The sequence below is a fragment of the Ranitomeya variabilis genome, chromosome 5 (assembly GCF_051348905.1).
Source record: "Ranitomeya variabilis isolate aRanVar5 chromosome 5, aRanVar5.hap1, whole genome shotgun sequence".
NCBI lineage: Eukaryota > Metazoa > Chordata > Amphibia > Anura > Dendrobatidae > Ranitomeya > Ranitomeya variabilis.
Genome location: NC_135236.1, coordinates 332,432,603 through 332,445,700, shown reverse-complemented (window position 1 = coordinate 332,445,700; position 13,098 = coordinate 332,432,603). Strand labels below are relative to the sequence as shown.

General features: G+C 42.9%; 1 protein-coding gene across 1 annotated transcript in view; it reads left to right on the top strand.

The window, feature by feature from the left end:
* The window catches only part of FBXL13 (F-box and leucine rich repeat protein 13), a 377,146-nt gene that overhangs the window by 291,084 nt on the left and 72,964 nt on the right, over positions 1 to 13,098 (top strand). The window contains exon 13 of the mRNA XM_077264721.1: positions 504 to 602. Coding sequence (XP_077120836.1) covers positions 504 to 602 — 99 coding nt within the window. The remainder of the gene's footprint in view (positions 1 to 503; positions 603 to 13,098) is intronic.

Here is a 13,098-nt window from a genome sequence, read left to right as displayed (position 1 = left end):
GTCAAACATGTTAGCCTAGTGTAATGCTGCCATATAAACAAGCCTTGCTCTCCCTGTGTGGACTGCACATCCATGTCCAGATCAGACCATTTTCCATTGTTCCCCAGGGTTCCAGGATATGACAAGCCATAGCTTGTTATAGTATAAGAGTTGGAGTGAGGATAATAAGTAGTGATGAGCGAGTGTACTCGTTGCTTGAGATTTCGGGTGTCCTCCGAGTATTTTTTAGTGCTTGGAGATTTAGTTTTCTTCGCTGCAGCTGAATGATTTACATCTGTTAGCCAGCATAAGTATATGTGGGGGTTGCCTGGTTGCTAGGGAATCCCCACATGTACTTGTGTTAGGTGCATGGCCTTGATTTACTTTCAAGGGTTTTAGTGTAAAGTAATAAAAGAATGAGGTGCAATATTGTTTTTTTCCAATCTGTTTTCATCCTCTGAATATCATGTGTTCATGCTCTCATAGACCTAGAAATTACTAAGTTAATGTCTTTTCCCCTTCAGATATCAGTTGATGGCTTCAGATACATAGCTGATGGATGCGCGTCACTTCAACACCTCAAAATAAATGACATGTTTACCCTTACAGACAGTTGTATCACAGTAAGTAAATGTCATTGGGCTTAGGGCCTGTTCACATATTTAGGTTTGGATTCCATCCTAATTTCCTTATCACATCTACTAACTTATCTACTAACTTCTTAGCTCTAATACATGTGAGTAGGGTTTTTGTAATCAACCACAAGAAGAATGAGTCTATTAATTTTTCATGGAAATTCTGTACCAAAAAGCCACTGATTAGCCCTGTTAACTTCACATCCTTGGCAGAAATAAAGTGCCAGTCTTGGATTTCTGGCCTGGATCCTAGCAGGATAATCTGCCATACACAAATCTATGATGTTTCAACTCTTTCTTAAGTCAATGACATCCCTTTTCTCCATTTTGTTCCTGATCAAGCTCAGCTCTCTCACATGTGAATATTATTTCTGTTGGGACAAGATTTGGGTTCTGGAGTCACTGGATCTGTATTAACCTCATTCACAGACTGACTGCATCTGGAAGAAATATGTTCCACTTTGTGTATCAATGTTTCTGAATGTTTTCAGCGTATGGATTTATGTTGGACGGATTCATGTTCTTTTGAAGACATTTGTAGGCATGTAAGCATTTGGAGTCTACAAAGCAAAGACAGATCTGCAACAAATATCACATTGACAATTGCTGGCATTTAACACATGCAAATGTTTAATTCATCAGAAGAGAACCCAAGCAGCCTTTGAGAGAAAACATAAAATTGCTACGTGTCAGTAAACTACATTTATACAGTGCGTCATCAATGTGTTTATTAATATTGGGAATTTGATCAAAGGAGCAGAATACAAATAAGGCTGAATTCACACGTGGATGTCATAAATGCCTTTGGAGCATGGAGAGAAGCAGAAGAGAAAGCAGGAAGCATGAGAACACAAGAATGGGAATCACACCACAGTGGTCACATGGCAGCCGCTCAAATTGTCAAGGCCTAAACCTTGACGCGTGTGCACTACCTATCAACTGATTCATGGTGCTCCATTCACGGGCAGCATAAATCCGGCACTGGCTGGGTTTTACTCTGTGAGAAGCCGGCCGGGAACTACACGTCTAGGATATATAGTGAGAGGCAGGTCCGCGGCAGCTTCTCCCCACAACGCTTCCCTAGACTAACAGGCCTCTCCCTATTTGTAGAAGGAGGGACCTCTTAGTCTAGTGGAATAAGAAGGGAGACGCTAGCAGGGACCTGACTCAGACTAGTCACTCAAGACGCATAGTCCCTGGTTGGCTTTTCAAAGGTTGTTTTTTTCTTTTTTAAATGCCACAGTGTTTCAGAGAAAAACATACAAGACAGTAATATTGCAGCCATTTTATAATTAATGCTGGTTTGGGTAGCATGAATCAGCTGGCACGTTCCGTTTAAGGTTATAATGTTATACAGGGTCTTTACCAATTATACAGGGTCTGGACCAATTATACAGGGTCTTTACCAAATTATACAGGGTTTGTACCAATTGTACAGGGTCTGTACTAATTATATAGGGTCTGTACCAGTTATATAGGATCTGTACCAGTTATGTAGGGTCTGTGTTATGACCCCAATGGCGAGGGTCTCAGAGGAACGTGGAAGTCTGCAGAATACAAAAATCCAGCTCATAGGGCAGTGGTAACTGGGTTGACCATATATCTACTCCTAACGCCAACACTAGAAGTAGCCGGGGATCATTCCTACGTTGATTCTAGATGACACGCGCCAGCCGGAGAATCTAGCTACCCCTAGTAGAGGAAAACAAAGACCTTTCTTGCCTCCAGAGAAGGGGACCCCAAAGCTGGATAGAAGCCCCCCACAAATAATGACGGTGAGGTAAGAGGAAATGACAAACACAGAAATGAACCAGGTTTAGCACAGAGAGGCCCGCTTACTGATAGCAGAATAAAGAAAGGTAACTTATATGGTCAACAAAAACCCTATCAAAATCCACACTGGAAATTCAAGAACCCCCGAACCGTCTAACGGTCCGGGGGGAGAACACCAGCCCCCTAGAGCTTCCAGCAAAGGTCAGGATATAGATTTGGAACAAGCTGGACAAAAATACAAAACCAAAACAAATAGCAAAAAGCAAAAGGCAGACTTAGCTGATATAACTGGAACCAGGATCAGTAGACAAGAGCACAGCAGACTAGCTCTGATAACTACGTTGCCAGGCATTGAACTGAAGGTCCAGGGAGCTTATATAGCAACACCCCTAACTAACGACCCAGGTGCGGATAAAAGGAATGACAGAAAAACCAGAGTCAAAAAACTAGTAACCACTAGAGGGAGCAAAAAGCAAATTCACAACAGGTCTGTACCAGTTATATAGGCTCTGTACTAGTTATACAGGGTCTGTACCAATCATACAGGGTCTGTACCAATTATACAGGGTCTGTACCAGTTACACAGGGTCTGTACCAATTATATCGGGTCTGTACTAGTTATACAGGGTCTGTACCAATCATACAGGGTCTGTACCAATTATACAGGGTCTGTACCAGTTACACAGGGTCTGTACCAATTATACAGGGTCTGTACCAATTATACAGGGTCTGTACCAATTATACAGGGTCTGTACCAATAATACAGGGTCTGTACCAATCATACCGGGTCTGTACCAATTATACAGTGTCTGTACAAGTTATACAGGGTCTGTACCAATTATACAGGGTCTGTACCAGTTATACCAGGTCTGTACCAATTATACAGGGTCTTTACCAAATTATACAGGGTTTGTACCAATTATACAGGGTCTGTACTAATTATATAGGATCTGTACCAATTATATCGGGTCTGTACCAGTTATACAGGGCCCGTACGAATTATACAGGGTCTGTACCAATTATACAGGGTCTGTACCAATTATACAGCGTCTGTACCAATTATACAGGGTCTGTACCAATTATACAGGGTATGCAGCAATTATACAGGGTCTGTATCAGTTATACAGGGTCTGTACCAATTATACAGGGTCTGTATCAGTTATACAGGGTCTGTACCAGTTATACAGGGTCTGTACCAGTTATACATGGCCTGTACCAGTTACACAGGGTCTGTACCAGTTATACAGGGTCTGTAACAATTATACAGTTCACTACCAATTCCTCACAATTTTCAAGATCTCAAACACAAAGTTGCCCCTCTCATCGCAATACAAATACTTCACAAAATATATGGAAACATTGTAAAACTTTTCATTAGATGAGTTGTAGTGGAGTCAATATTGGTGGACTGACTATTCTATCTCATTTCTAGAAGAAATGAAGCGATAATTAAGACCACATTTATACACCAATCCAATTGACCAGGAACTGTCAAGAGTTTTTCACTTATGTTGCAGAAAATGTAATACTTATTGAGAGTTTAGAAGAAGCTCAGAATTCAAATAGTAAAGATATGAAGTCTGTACACAGAGCCAAATAGATGAATTATGACATGTTTTCTGGAAGACGCCTTTGTGGAAAGCCATAAATTTTGTGCTGGGCTTGCATACTTCCTAGGAAAAGGCTAAGTGCATAGTACGAATGTTCCGATCTTCAATAGCCTGTATTCATTTTGATTATGCTTGGTGGAATATATGAAAGCTTACTATAGTGGTCAGTCATATAAAGTATTTATTATGTTTCTGCCATAAAATGACAATGAGCCTCATGTATCGGAGCTGAGAGAAGAGTGTTTGTTGCCCTAGCAGAGTTCATTTGAAATCTTTTGCCAGAGTTGCTATCCTAATACCCTGGGCTGTTTGAGTATAGGGAGCCTGTGTTAGCTATAATCCTGCTTTCCGTGCAGCTTCATTCTATAGACGAGTTGTGCATGTAGATATCGGTGTCTGCAGACCATCCAGAGAGCTTTAGTATAAGGCCAGCGTCACACTAGCGAGTTTTACGGACGTATGAGAGGCACAGAAAATACGCATTGCGCACGGACCAATGATTTTCTGTGGGGCAGCTCCTATCTGCCGTATTTTACGCATCCGTATTATACGGTATTATACGGTATTGTACGGGCGTAGAAAATCGCAGCATGCTGCGTTTGTCAACGTATTGCACAAAAAAATACGCCAATGAAAGTCTATGGGGGCGCACAAAATACGGATTACACACGGACCATGCGTGTGACTTGCGAGAAATACGCTAGGCTTTGGCAGGTGACAGGAAATGTGCCAAGGCCTCAATCAGGAAGCTCAGACATGCTAATTAGCTGAAAAAGCCAGACAGACATCCCGGAAGTCTGCCGCACGCCTCCACGGAGTCTGAATCAGCATGGCTAATATCATAAATGTGGACATGCTTATAATCCTGGTCCAGGAAAGGCCCGAAATTTGGGACCAAAGGGATGCAAACTATGCAAACCGGGCAAGAAAAGAGGCTGCATGGAGGAGCATATGTGGGTCCCTATTCCCAAATTATGATCAGCGGCCACGTGAGGTCCAGAGGCAAATAAGTAAGTACACTCATGTTTCTACATTAATTTTTATGTTAAACTGCAGTACCTAAGTGATTTTAGTCACATTTAAATATGTTGTTTATTATTCTACTTATTTATTTATATAGCACCATTAATTCCATGGTGCTGGCCATGAGAAACGGGTTACATACAGGGTTATTATAGATGTTACAGTGAACAACTGAAAAATGTCATACTGGTATAGAGGGGAGAGGACTCTGTCCTTGTGGCCTTACATTCTATGATGATCCTCTTGTTGTTTGTTTTTAAAAGTTTAGATTATACAAATGCAGCTTCCTAGGCCACACTACAATCTGTGTAAGCAATTACACCTTGTGTTACCACTGTGCACAATGGCCTAATACATTATTTTACTCTCTTTCCTTGCAGTGGAAGATGTTATGACAAGATGGCGGAGCATAAGAGATCAGTATAGGAGGGAAAGGCAGCAGCGGTCTAGGAGTGAGGCAGCAGCACCAGCCCAAAAAAAAAAATATATATTATGACAGACTGTCGTTTTTGGATCCCAGTATGGATCTCAGACCGTAAATACACATCTCACAACACATTACACATATGTTTTCAATGGTCAGACATTAATTTTTTTTTTACATTTCCCATACTTTCATAACAGAACACAGTCCAACCTCACTGAGAGGGAGACAGGATCGGACTCTGAGGTTGTGATTGATCCAGTTGGGGAAGGAGAAGAGGTGGCTGGCCCATCTTCTGCTCCTTCAAGGTCCATCCCTCCAGGATCCTCTTCATCTGGCCATCAAGCTCCAACAGCATCTGCCCAAGATGAAGCCCCACCACCCACAGCAGCAGCAGGACAAGGAAGCCAGGATGATCCTGGAAACAGCAGCAGCCCTACTGTGCCACTGGAGACCTCCCCACAGACTGCTGTCATTTCAAGGCGTGGCCGCCGAAGGAGAGATCTCCAAGAAAGTCGGAGGAATGTGGATGCTGGGGTCCTTAACTACCTCGCAAGGGCTACTCAGGATGAGGGGGAGGAGTCATATGCGAGGAGCCTGGCCCGGTACCTATGTCCCCTACTCCGTGAGGTGAGGCTACGTGTGAGAGGGTGTCTTCAAATCCTTATTGATGCATGCACCCCCCCAAATGACCCATATGAGTTGTTTGAGTTCATTGAGAGATGGCAGCTCTCATCACATAACGTACTGCGGCTGCCAAGATCTCAACAGGTGCATGCTCATCAGGGATTTGAAGCACCTCCTCCACGTGTGCCTACACCTCAACCCCTTCACACCCAAAACCCACCAAGACAATCTCACTACCATATGCCAGCCTACCATCAACCTGCCCAATATGGCCACTTGTCCAGACCCAGAGCTGGAGGCTGGTCCAAACCTGGGTTTGTACGACATGGCCATATTGGGGGTGGCTATGAGTCAAGGCCATATTTCCAGCAACATGAGGGCCAGAGTCAAATCCCTTATGGGCAATACCCAACTGGCCAATATGATCAAGGCCTGTATTTTGATCCAGCCCACACAGCATCCACACAGGGTGAAGGACAATTGGCCCAACAAAGGCCACCTGAGCAGGACCCTGAGCTGCCACCATCACCTCCACCAACGTACAGAAATCTGTAACAAATCTTTTATTGTGTTGGGCTTTTTGCCGCCTAACCATGTTTTTGTTTAGTTTGTGCTGTAATAGTACTTTGTTATGTTGTTGTTAAAAACAAAAACTAAAAACAAAAATTTGGATACAAATCCATATGAAAAAAATATGGTTTTACGTTAACACCAAAAGACTTTTGCTATAATTAAAATATATAGTCAAAAGCCAATTGACGTTTGTGGGACAATCATTCTTACATCACACACATATGCTCTGCTCATAACCATCTGGTAATTAAGTAAATACAACATGCAAAGTTCAGTATTTAAAGTAAAATGTTGTTTTTTGCTGATGATGTAGTTATAAAGTAAGAAATCACAACTGAGAAACAGCATAATCTTGCCAGGGAGTAGCACCCTGCGGAGAAACAAAATAATTAGCAAAAATATCTCTCACTTTTAGGCCAGAAAGGGGATGGCGCGGAGGAGGAACATGTGGTGTAGGGCTACTCACATTGGGCAACATTTCTTCACCAATAGCAGCTGAGGAGCAATCATGAAGTCTAGTAAAATTGTGCAAAACAACACACGCTTTAATTACTTCATTAATAGTAGCCTCACTCAGCTGAATGGCAGACTGGAGGAGACGCCATTTGGCACACAGAATCCCAAAGGCACACTCCACCAGTCTACGCGCCCTGGAAAGCCTCAAATTAAAAACACGCCGCCGGTGATCCAGGTTTCGCCTAGGATAAGGCCTCATGACATTCCTTGTCAATCGGAAGGCCTCATCTCCCATAAGAACATATGGCACTGGTTGAGCATTGGAGCCTGGGAGTTGTTGTGGTGGTGGGAAGTCTAACTGGTTTTCACGTAGCCGCCGATGCATAATGGATGAATTGAACACCCTAGAGTCTCCTGTTCGCCCATAGGCCCCAATGTCTACAATTATAAACTGTCAACTACAGCTAACAGAACTACAGAGAAAAACTGCTTATAATTGTAGAATTGGGACCCAGAGTTTGGCGGCTTATGCACCCTAATATGTTTCCCATCCAGGGCTCCAATGCAGTGCGGGAAGTCACAAGTGTTATTGAATCCACGGGCTATTTTGAGCCAATCATCCAGTTTTGGCTCAGGCATGACAAGTTCATGTAGTGTCTCCCATATTTCACTACATGTTGAGCGCACAATGCCAGAAATCGTGGAGCGACCAATGAGAAACTCCAGGTGTAGTCCCGCATAAGACAATCCAGTTGACAGGAAGCTGAAAGCACAGAAAAAATAATATTAGCTAGGTAACAATAGTTAACACAAAACATGATGAAGCGCAAGTATGTTGTAGATTTGAAAACACAGGAATATCACTCAAATTTTTCAAAATTTACCTAGGGTACATAAGTAGAACATTAAAAATAAATATTTTGGATGTGCTTGTGCCCTAATTTACACATATGGTTGAAAAGACCTGCTAGCAAACAACCCTAAAAAAAACCATCATCAACATACAGCATGTGAGGATGTTGAATACATACCGTAATGTAAGGAGAAGACGCTCCTCTGCGGATATGCTTTTTCGCATCCTGGTGTCCTGATATGTGAGTCCTGGACGTACTGTCTCCAACAAGATATCAAATGTTGGTATTGTAATTCGACAGTATAGGTAAAACTTATCAGGATGTGCACGCAGAGCTGTACTGTATAGAGCCTCTGAAAATGGCCTTTAGTGAGGCGTTGGGTCAAAAGAGGATGCACCCACATTCTTCTCCTCCTTCGCGGATCTACAATCACAGGGTATGGCTGGCCAAACCGACGCGACAAGACCGAGTTAAACAAATCCCGCTGAGTTGGGGTGAAGTGCAGTAGGTCAGACATGGTGCAAACGTTACCACAGCACGCCAACAGATGCACAACCACAAAATGGCCATATGGGAGGGTGCCACCTGTTGTAGAGGCCTTAAATAGGGTTGCTGATGCTGATTTAAATTAATTTCAGGCTACAAATCCGTTAAATGTCCATTTTGTCAGGATGCGTGGAAAAAACGCAGTAAGGATGTCATGCGGATTACATACGCAACATTACATGCGCAAAATACGCGGCCACACCTTGCCAACGGATTACATACGGAACACTATTTCTGGATTATTTCTGCGTATTACGCCCGTAAAAAACGGACCGTATTTTCAGACGCCTAGTGTGACGTCGGCCTAAGGGTTCGCTCACACCAGCGTATATATCGGACTTGTACTATCCGATATTTATCAGATGGTACTCGGTCCAATGTTATTCAATGGGGCAGTGGTGATGTAAGATTTTTTTCACTGACAGAATCTGTCGGTAAACAAAATCACAACATGGTGTAATTTCATTTTGAAATCGGATGCCACTTGCCCAATAAAGTCTATGGGTGCGTAGAAAACATTGGACTGCACTCGGATGACATCTGAGTGCTGTCCGATTTCCGCAGACGCACAGGATGGAGAAGATGGAGACATTTTATTCTCCACCTTCTCCTCACTGTGTGCTACAGTTCTCTCATATAGGAGAGAATATGATCACACTGTGCTGACACTCAGATCAAACTCTGATCAGAGTATAATTTGCATAATCGGCCCAATTCTCTCAAATCTTTCATTCTGACTGTAGTCTTAAGAAGTATTTATACTATACCACTACTCCTCACAATCCTTGAAAACCTAAATTTTTCTTTCATCTTTACAACTTATTCAAAAATCTTGGACTGTTGATATTTTTTATATTCAAATTGGAAAACCATAAAGTGAATCATGTCTACAGCTATTCCCGCTCAGAATACGGACATGAACACATTTGCAACATTTACTGTGAACTATTAATTTATGTCATCTACAATCGTAATGATTTTTTAAAACACCACTATTACTAAAAAACTCTGGACACTGGAAAAACTCCCTTAATTTTACAAACTCTAAATTGATTGTTGGAAACTCTGATCACATGCGTCATTTAAAGAGGTTGTCCACTACCCACACAACTTCTCAATCACCATGTTTCCTCAATGTAAATTAATAAAAGCTATACTTCTCTCCAGCGTCGGCGCTGTTCCAGTGGTATCGGCACTTGCTCTCCCGGAGCTTGCATGACATTGTTATATTATGGGATCCCTGCTGCCAATGTCATGCAAGCTCCGGGAGAGCAAGTGCCAACACCACTGGAACAGCGCCAGGACCGGAGAGGATTATATATGTTGTTATTTTATAAGGGGGCTATAGTGATTGAGAAGGAGTTGTCCAAGTAGTGGACAACATCTTTAACAATGCAAATAGTCTGACCATCACATATGAAGGTAGTATATAGTATCAGTCAAAAAACATCAAGGGAAAAACAGCCTCAAAGTACAGACTATCTGAGTATCTCAATGTAGTAAGTAATCACTTGATCTATGTGCAATGCTGGGTAAATACACTTATTACTTAGTTGGTGTGACATGACAGACATGAAAGACATAATGGTTAGATGCTGACCCCACAGTTACTGCACGTGCCCGACGCGCGTTTCGCCTACTGATTTGTCTTTCATGTCTTTTTGTGCTCCTTAGATTCTGTGTCCATCTGACACTTCAATGGCTCTATTTGCTGTTACCATTATTTTTGTGCACACTACAATTATATAGCATTTACCACTATATATATATATGTTACGTTTTATTACTATTTATTGGATAATGTATGCTGCTAGCAATATGTATTGTATTCTTCACTGCACATGAGCCTTTTATATCTAATACAAATTGGATATTACATTTGTGCACAGAATCGCACCACCGAAGTATTAAGTGTATATACACAGCATTGCGCATAGATCGACTGACAACTTATTACTAGAGATGGGCGAACCCGAACAGTAAAGTTTGTGCATGACAGCGCAGCAAACACCGCTTCTGATCGTTGGTGAAATCATCCCCGTCGGTCAGAGAGCCGCGGTCGCCACATTGTCAAAAGACAGCGTGAGCGCTCAGCTGGGTTCGAAGGTATAAAGTTACCTCCGGTCACTGGTGTCAGCGGATGGAACTACCGCTCCCACCTGACAACCTGCTGCCGCTAATAACAGAGAGCAGGAGCAGCGGATGGTGTATTCCTGCACTGTAAATAAAAAATAAAACGGCGTGGGTTCCCCTGTACTTTTGATAAGCAGCCAGGCATAACTCACAGCTGGGTGCTGCAACCCTCAGCTGTTAAGGTACCTTCACACGAAGCGACGCTGCAGCGATAGCGACAACGATGCCGATCGCTGCAGCGTCGCTGTTTGATCGCTGGGGAGCTGTCACACAGACCGCTCTCCAGCGACCAACGATGCCAAGGTCCCCGGGTAACCAGGGTAAACATCGGGTTGCTAAGCGCAGGGCCGCGCTTAGTAACCCGATGTTTACCCTGGTTACCAGCGTAAAAGTAAAAAAACAAACAGTACATGCTCACCTGCGCGTCCCCCAGCGTCTGCTTCCTGACACTGACTGAGCTCCGGCCCTAACAGCACAGCGGTGACGTCACCGCTGTGCTTTCACTTTCACTTTAGGGCCGGCGCTCAGTAAGTGTCAGGAAGCAGACGCTGGAGGACGAGCAGGTGAGCATGTACTGTTTGTTTTTTTACTTTTACGCTGGTAACCGGGGTAAACATCGGGTTACTAAGCGCGGCCCTGCGCTTGGTAACCCGATGTTTACCCTGGTTACCAGTGTAAAACATCGCTGGTATCGTTGCTTTTGCTTTCAAACACAACGATACACAGCGATCGGACGACCAAATAAAGTTCTGGACTTTATTCAGCGACCAGCGACATCACAGCAGGATCCTGATCGCTGCTGCGTGTCAAACGAAACGATATCGCTAGCCAGGACGCTGCAACGTCACGGATCGCTAGCGATGTCGTTTCGTGTGAAGGTACCTTTAGTTTCAATAAGGCTGGTTATCAAGAATAGAGGGGTCCCCACGCCATAATTTTTAATTATTTAAATAAATAATGTAAAAAAACGGGTTGGAGTCCCCCCCATTTTTGACCACCAGCCTTGCTAAAGCAGACAGCTGGGGGATGGTGTTCTCAGGCTGGTAAGGGGCCATGGATATACGCCCCCCAGCAAATAGCAGCTGTCCAGAAAAGGCACATCTATTAGATGCTCCAGTTCTGGGTGCTTTGCCTGGCACTTCCCACTTGCCCTGTAGCGATGGCAAGTGGGTTTAATATTTGTGGGGTTGATGTCACCTTTGTATTGACACCTATCCATTACTAATCCTATAGTTACATGGTAAATAAAGACACAGCCAGAATAAAGTCCTTTATTAGAAATTAAAACAAAACACACTTTTTTACTTTTTTATTTAAAAATAACAAACACAGCTATACTCACCAAACACCTATTCCACCGAAGCCCTCGTCTTCTGTAAGAAAACAAAAATAAAAAACAACAATATCCCTCACTTATCCATCGTTCTGTCCCACACCGTAATCCATGTCTGGTGGAAAAACAGTTTTCACCCTGGACGGTGCCAAGATGCGACTGTCCAGGCTGAGAATCACTGGTGAATGAGCTGCTGCTAGCACAGACTCAGTGACCGGTGGTGATGTCATCGAGGTTACCTCCAGTCACTGATGCTGCGTTCCCAGCCGGGCTGAACTGTGGTGACCTCGGTGAGATCCCCGCTAGCACCGTGAGAGTCATGTCATCTGCTGGTGTATGTCCACTGTGTTTTATCAAGACCAAAGTCAGCGCAGCCGTCTACTAGGACATTTTAGAGCACTTCATGCTTCCCTTTGCTGACAAGCTTTTTGGAGATGGAAATTTAATTCTCCAGCAGGACTTGGCACCTGTCCACACTGCCAAAAGTACCAATATCTGGTTTAAAAACAACAGTATCACTGTGCTTGATTTGCCAGCAAACTTGTCTGACCTTAACCCCATAGAGAATCTATGGGGTATTGTCAAGAGGAACATGAGAGACACCAGACCCAATAATGCAGACAAGCTGAAGGCTGCTATCAAAGCAATCTGGGCTTCCATAACACCTCAGCAGCGTCACAGGCTGAACGCCTCCATGACATGCCACATTGATGCAGTAATTGATGCAAAAGGAGCCCTCACCAAGTATTGAGTGCATCTACTGAGCGTACATTTCATTAGGACAACATTTCGTATTTTAAAATCATTTTTCAGTCTGATGTTATAAAGTATTCTATTTTACTAAGATAATAACTTTTGGGTTTTCATTGGCTGTAAGCCATAATCATCAACATTAACAGAAATAAACACGTGAAATAGATCACTCTGTCTGTAATGACTCTATATATGATTTTCACTTTTTTGAATTGAAGAACTGAAATAAATTAACTTTTTGATGATATTCTAATTTTGTGAGAAGCACCTGTATATATGATTTGATTTCTATTATTCAATATATAATAAGGCCTATCAAAAAATATAATGAATGGAAATATATAGTCAGTACCTAAAATAACGACCCAGTGTTCAAAAA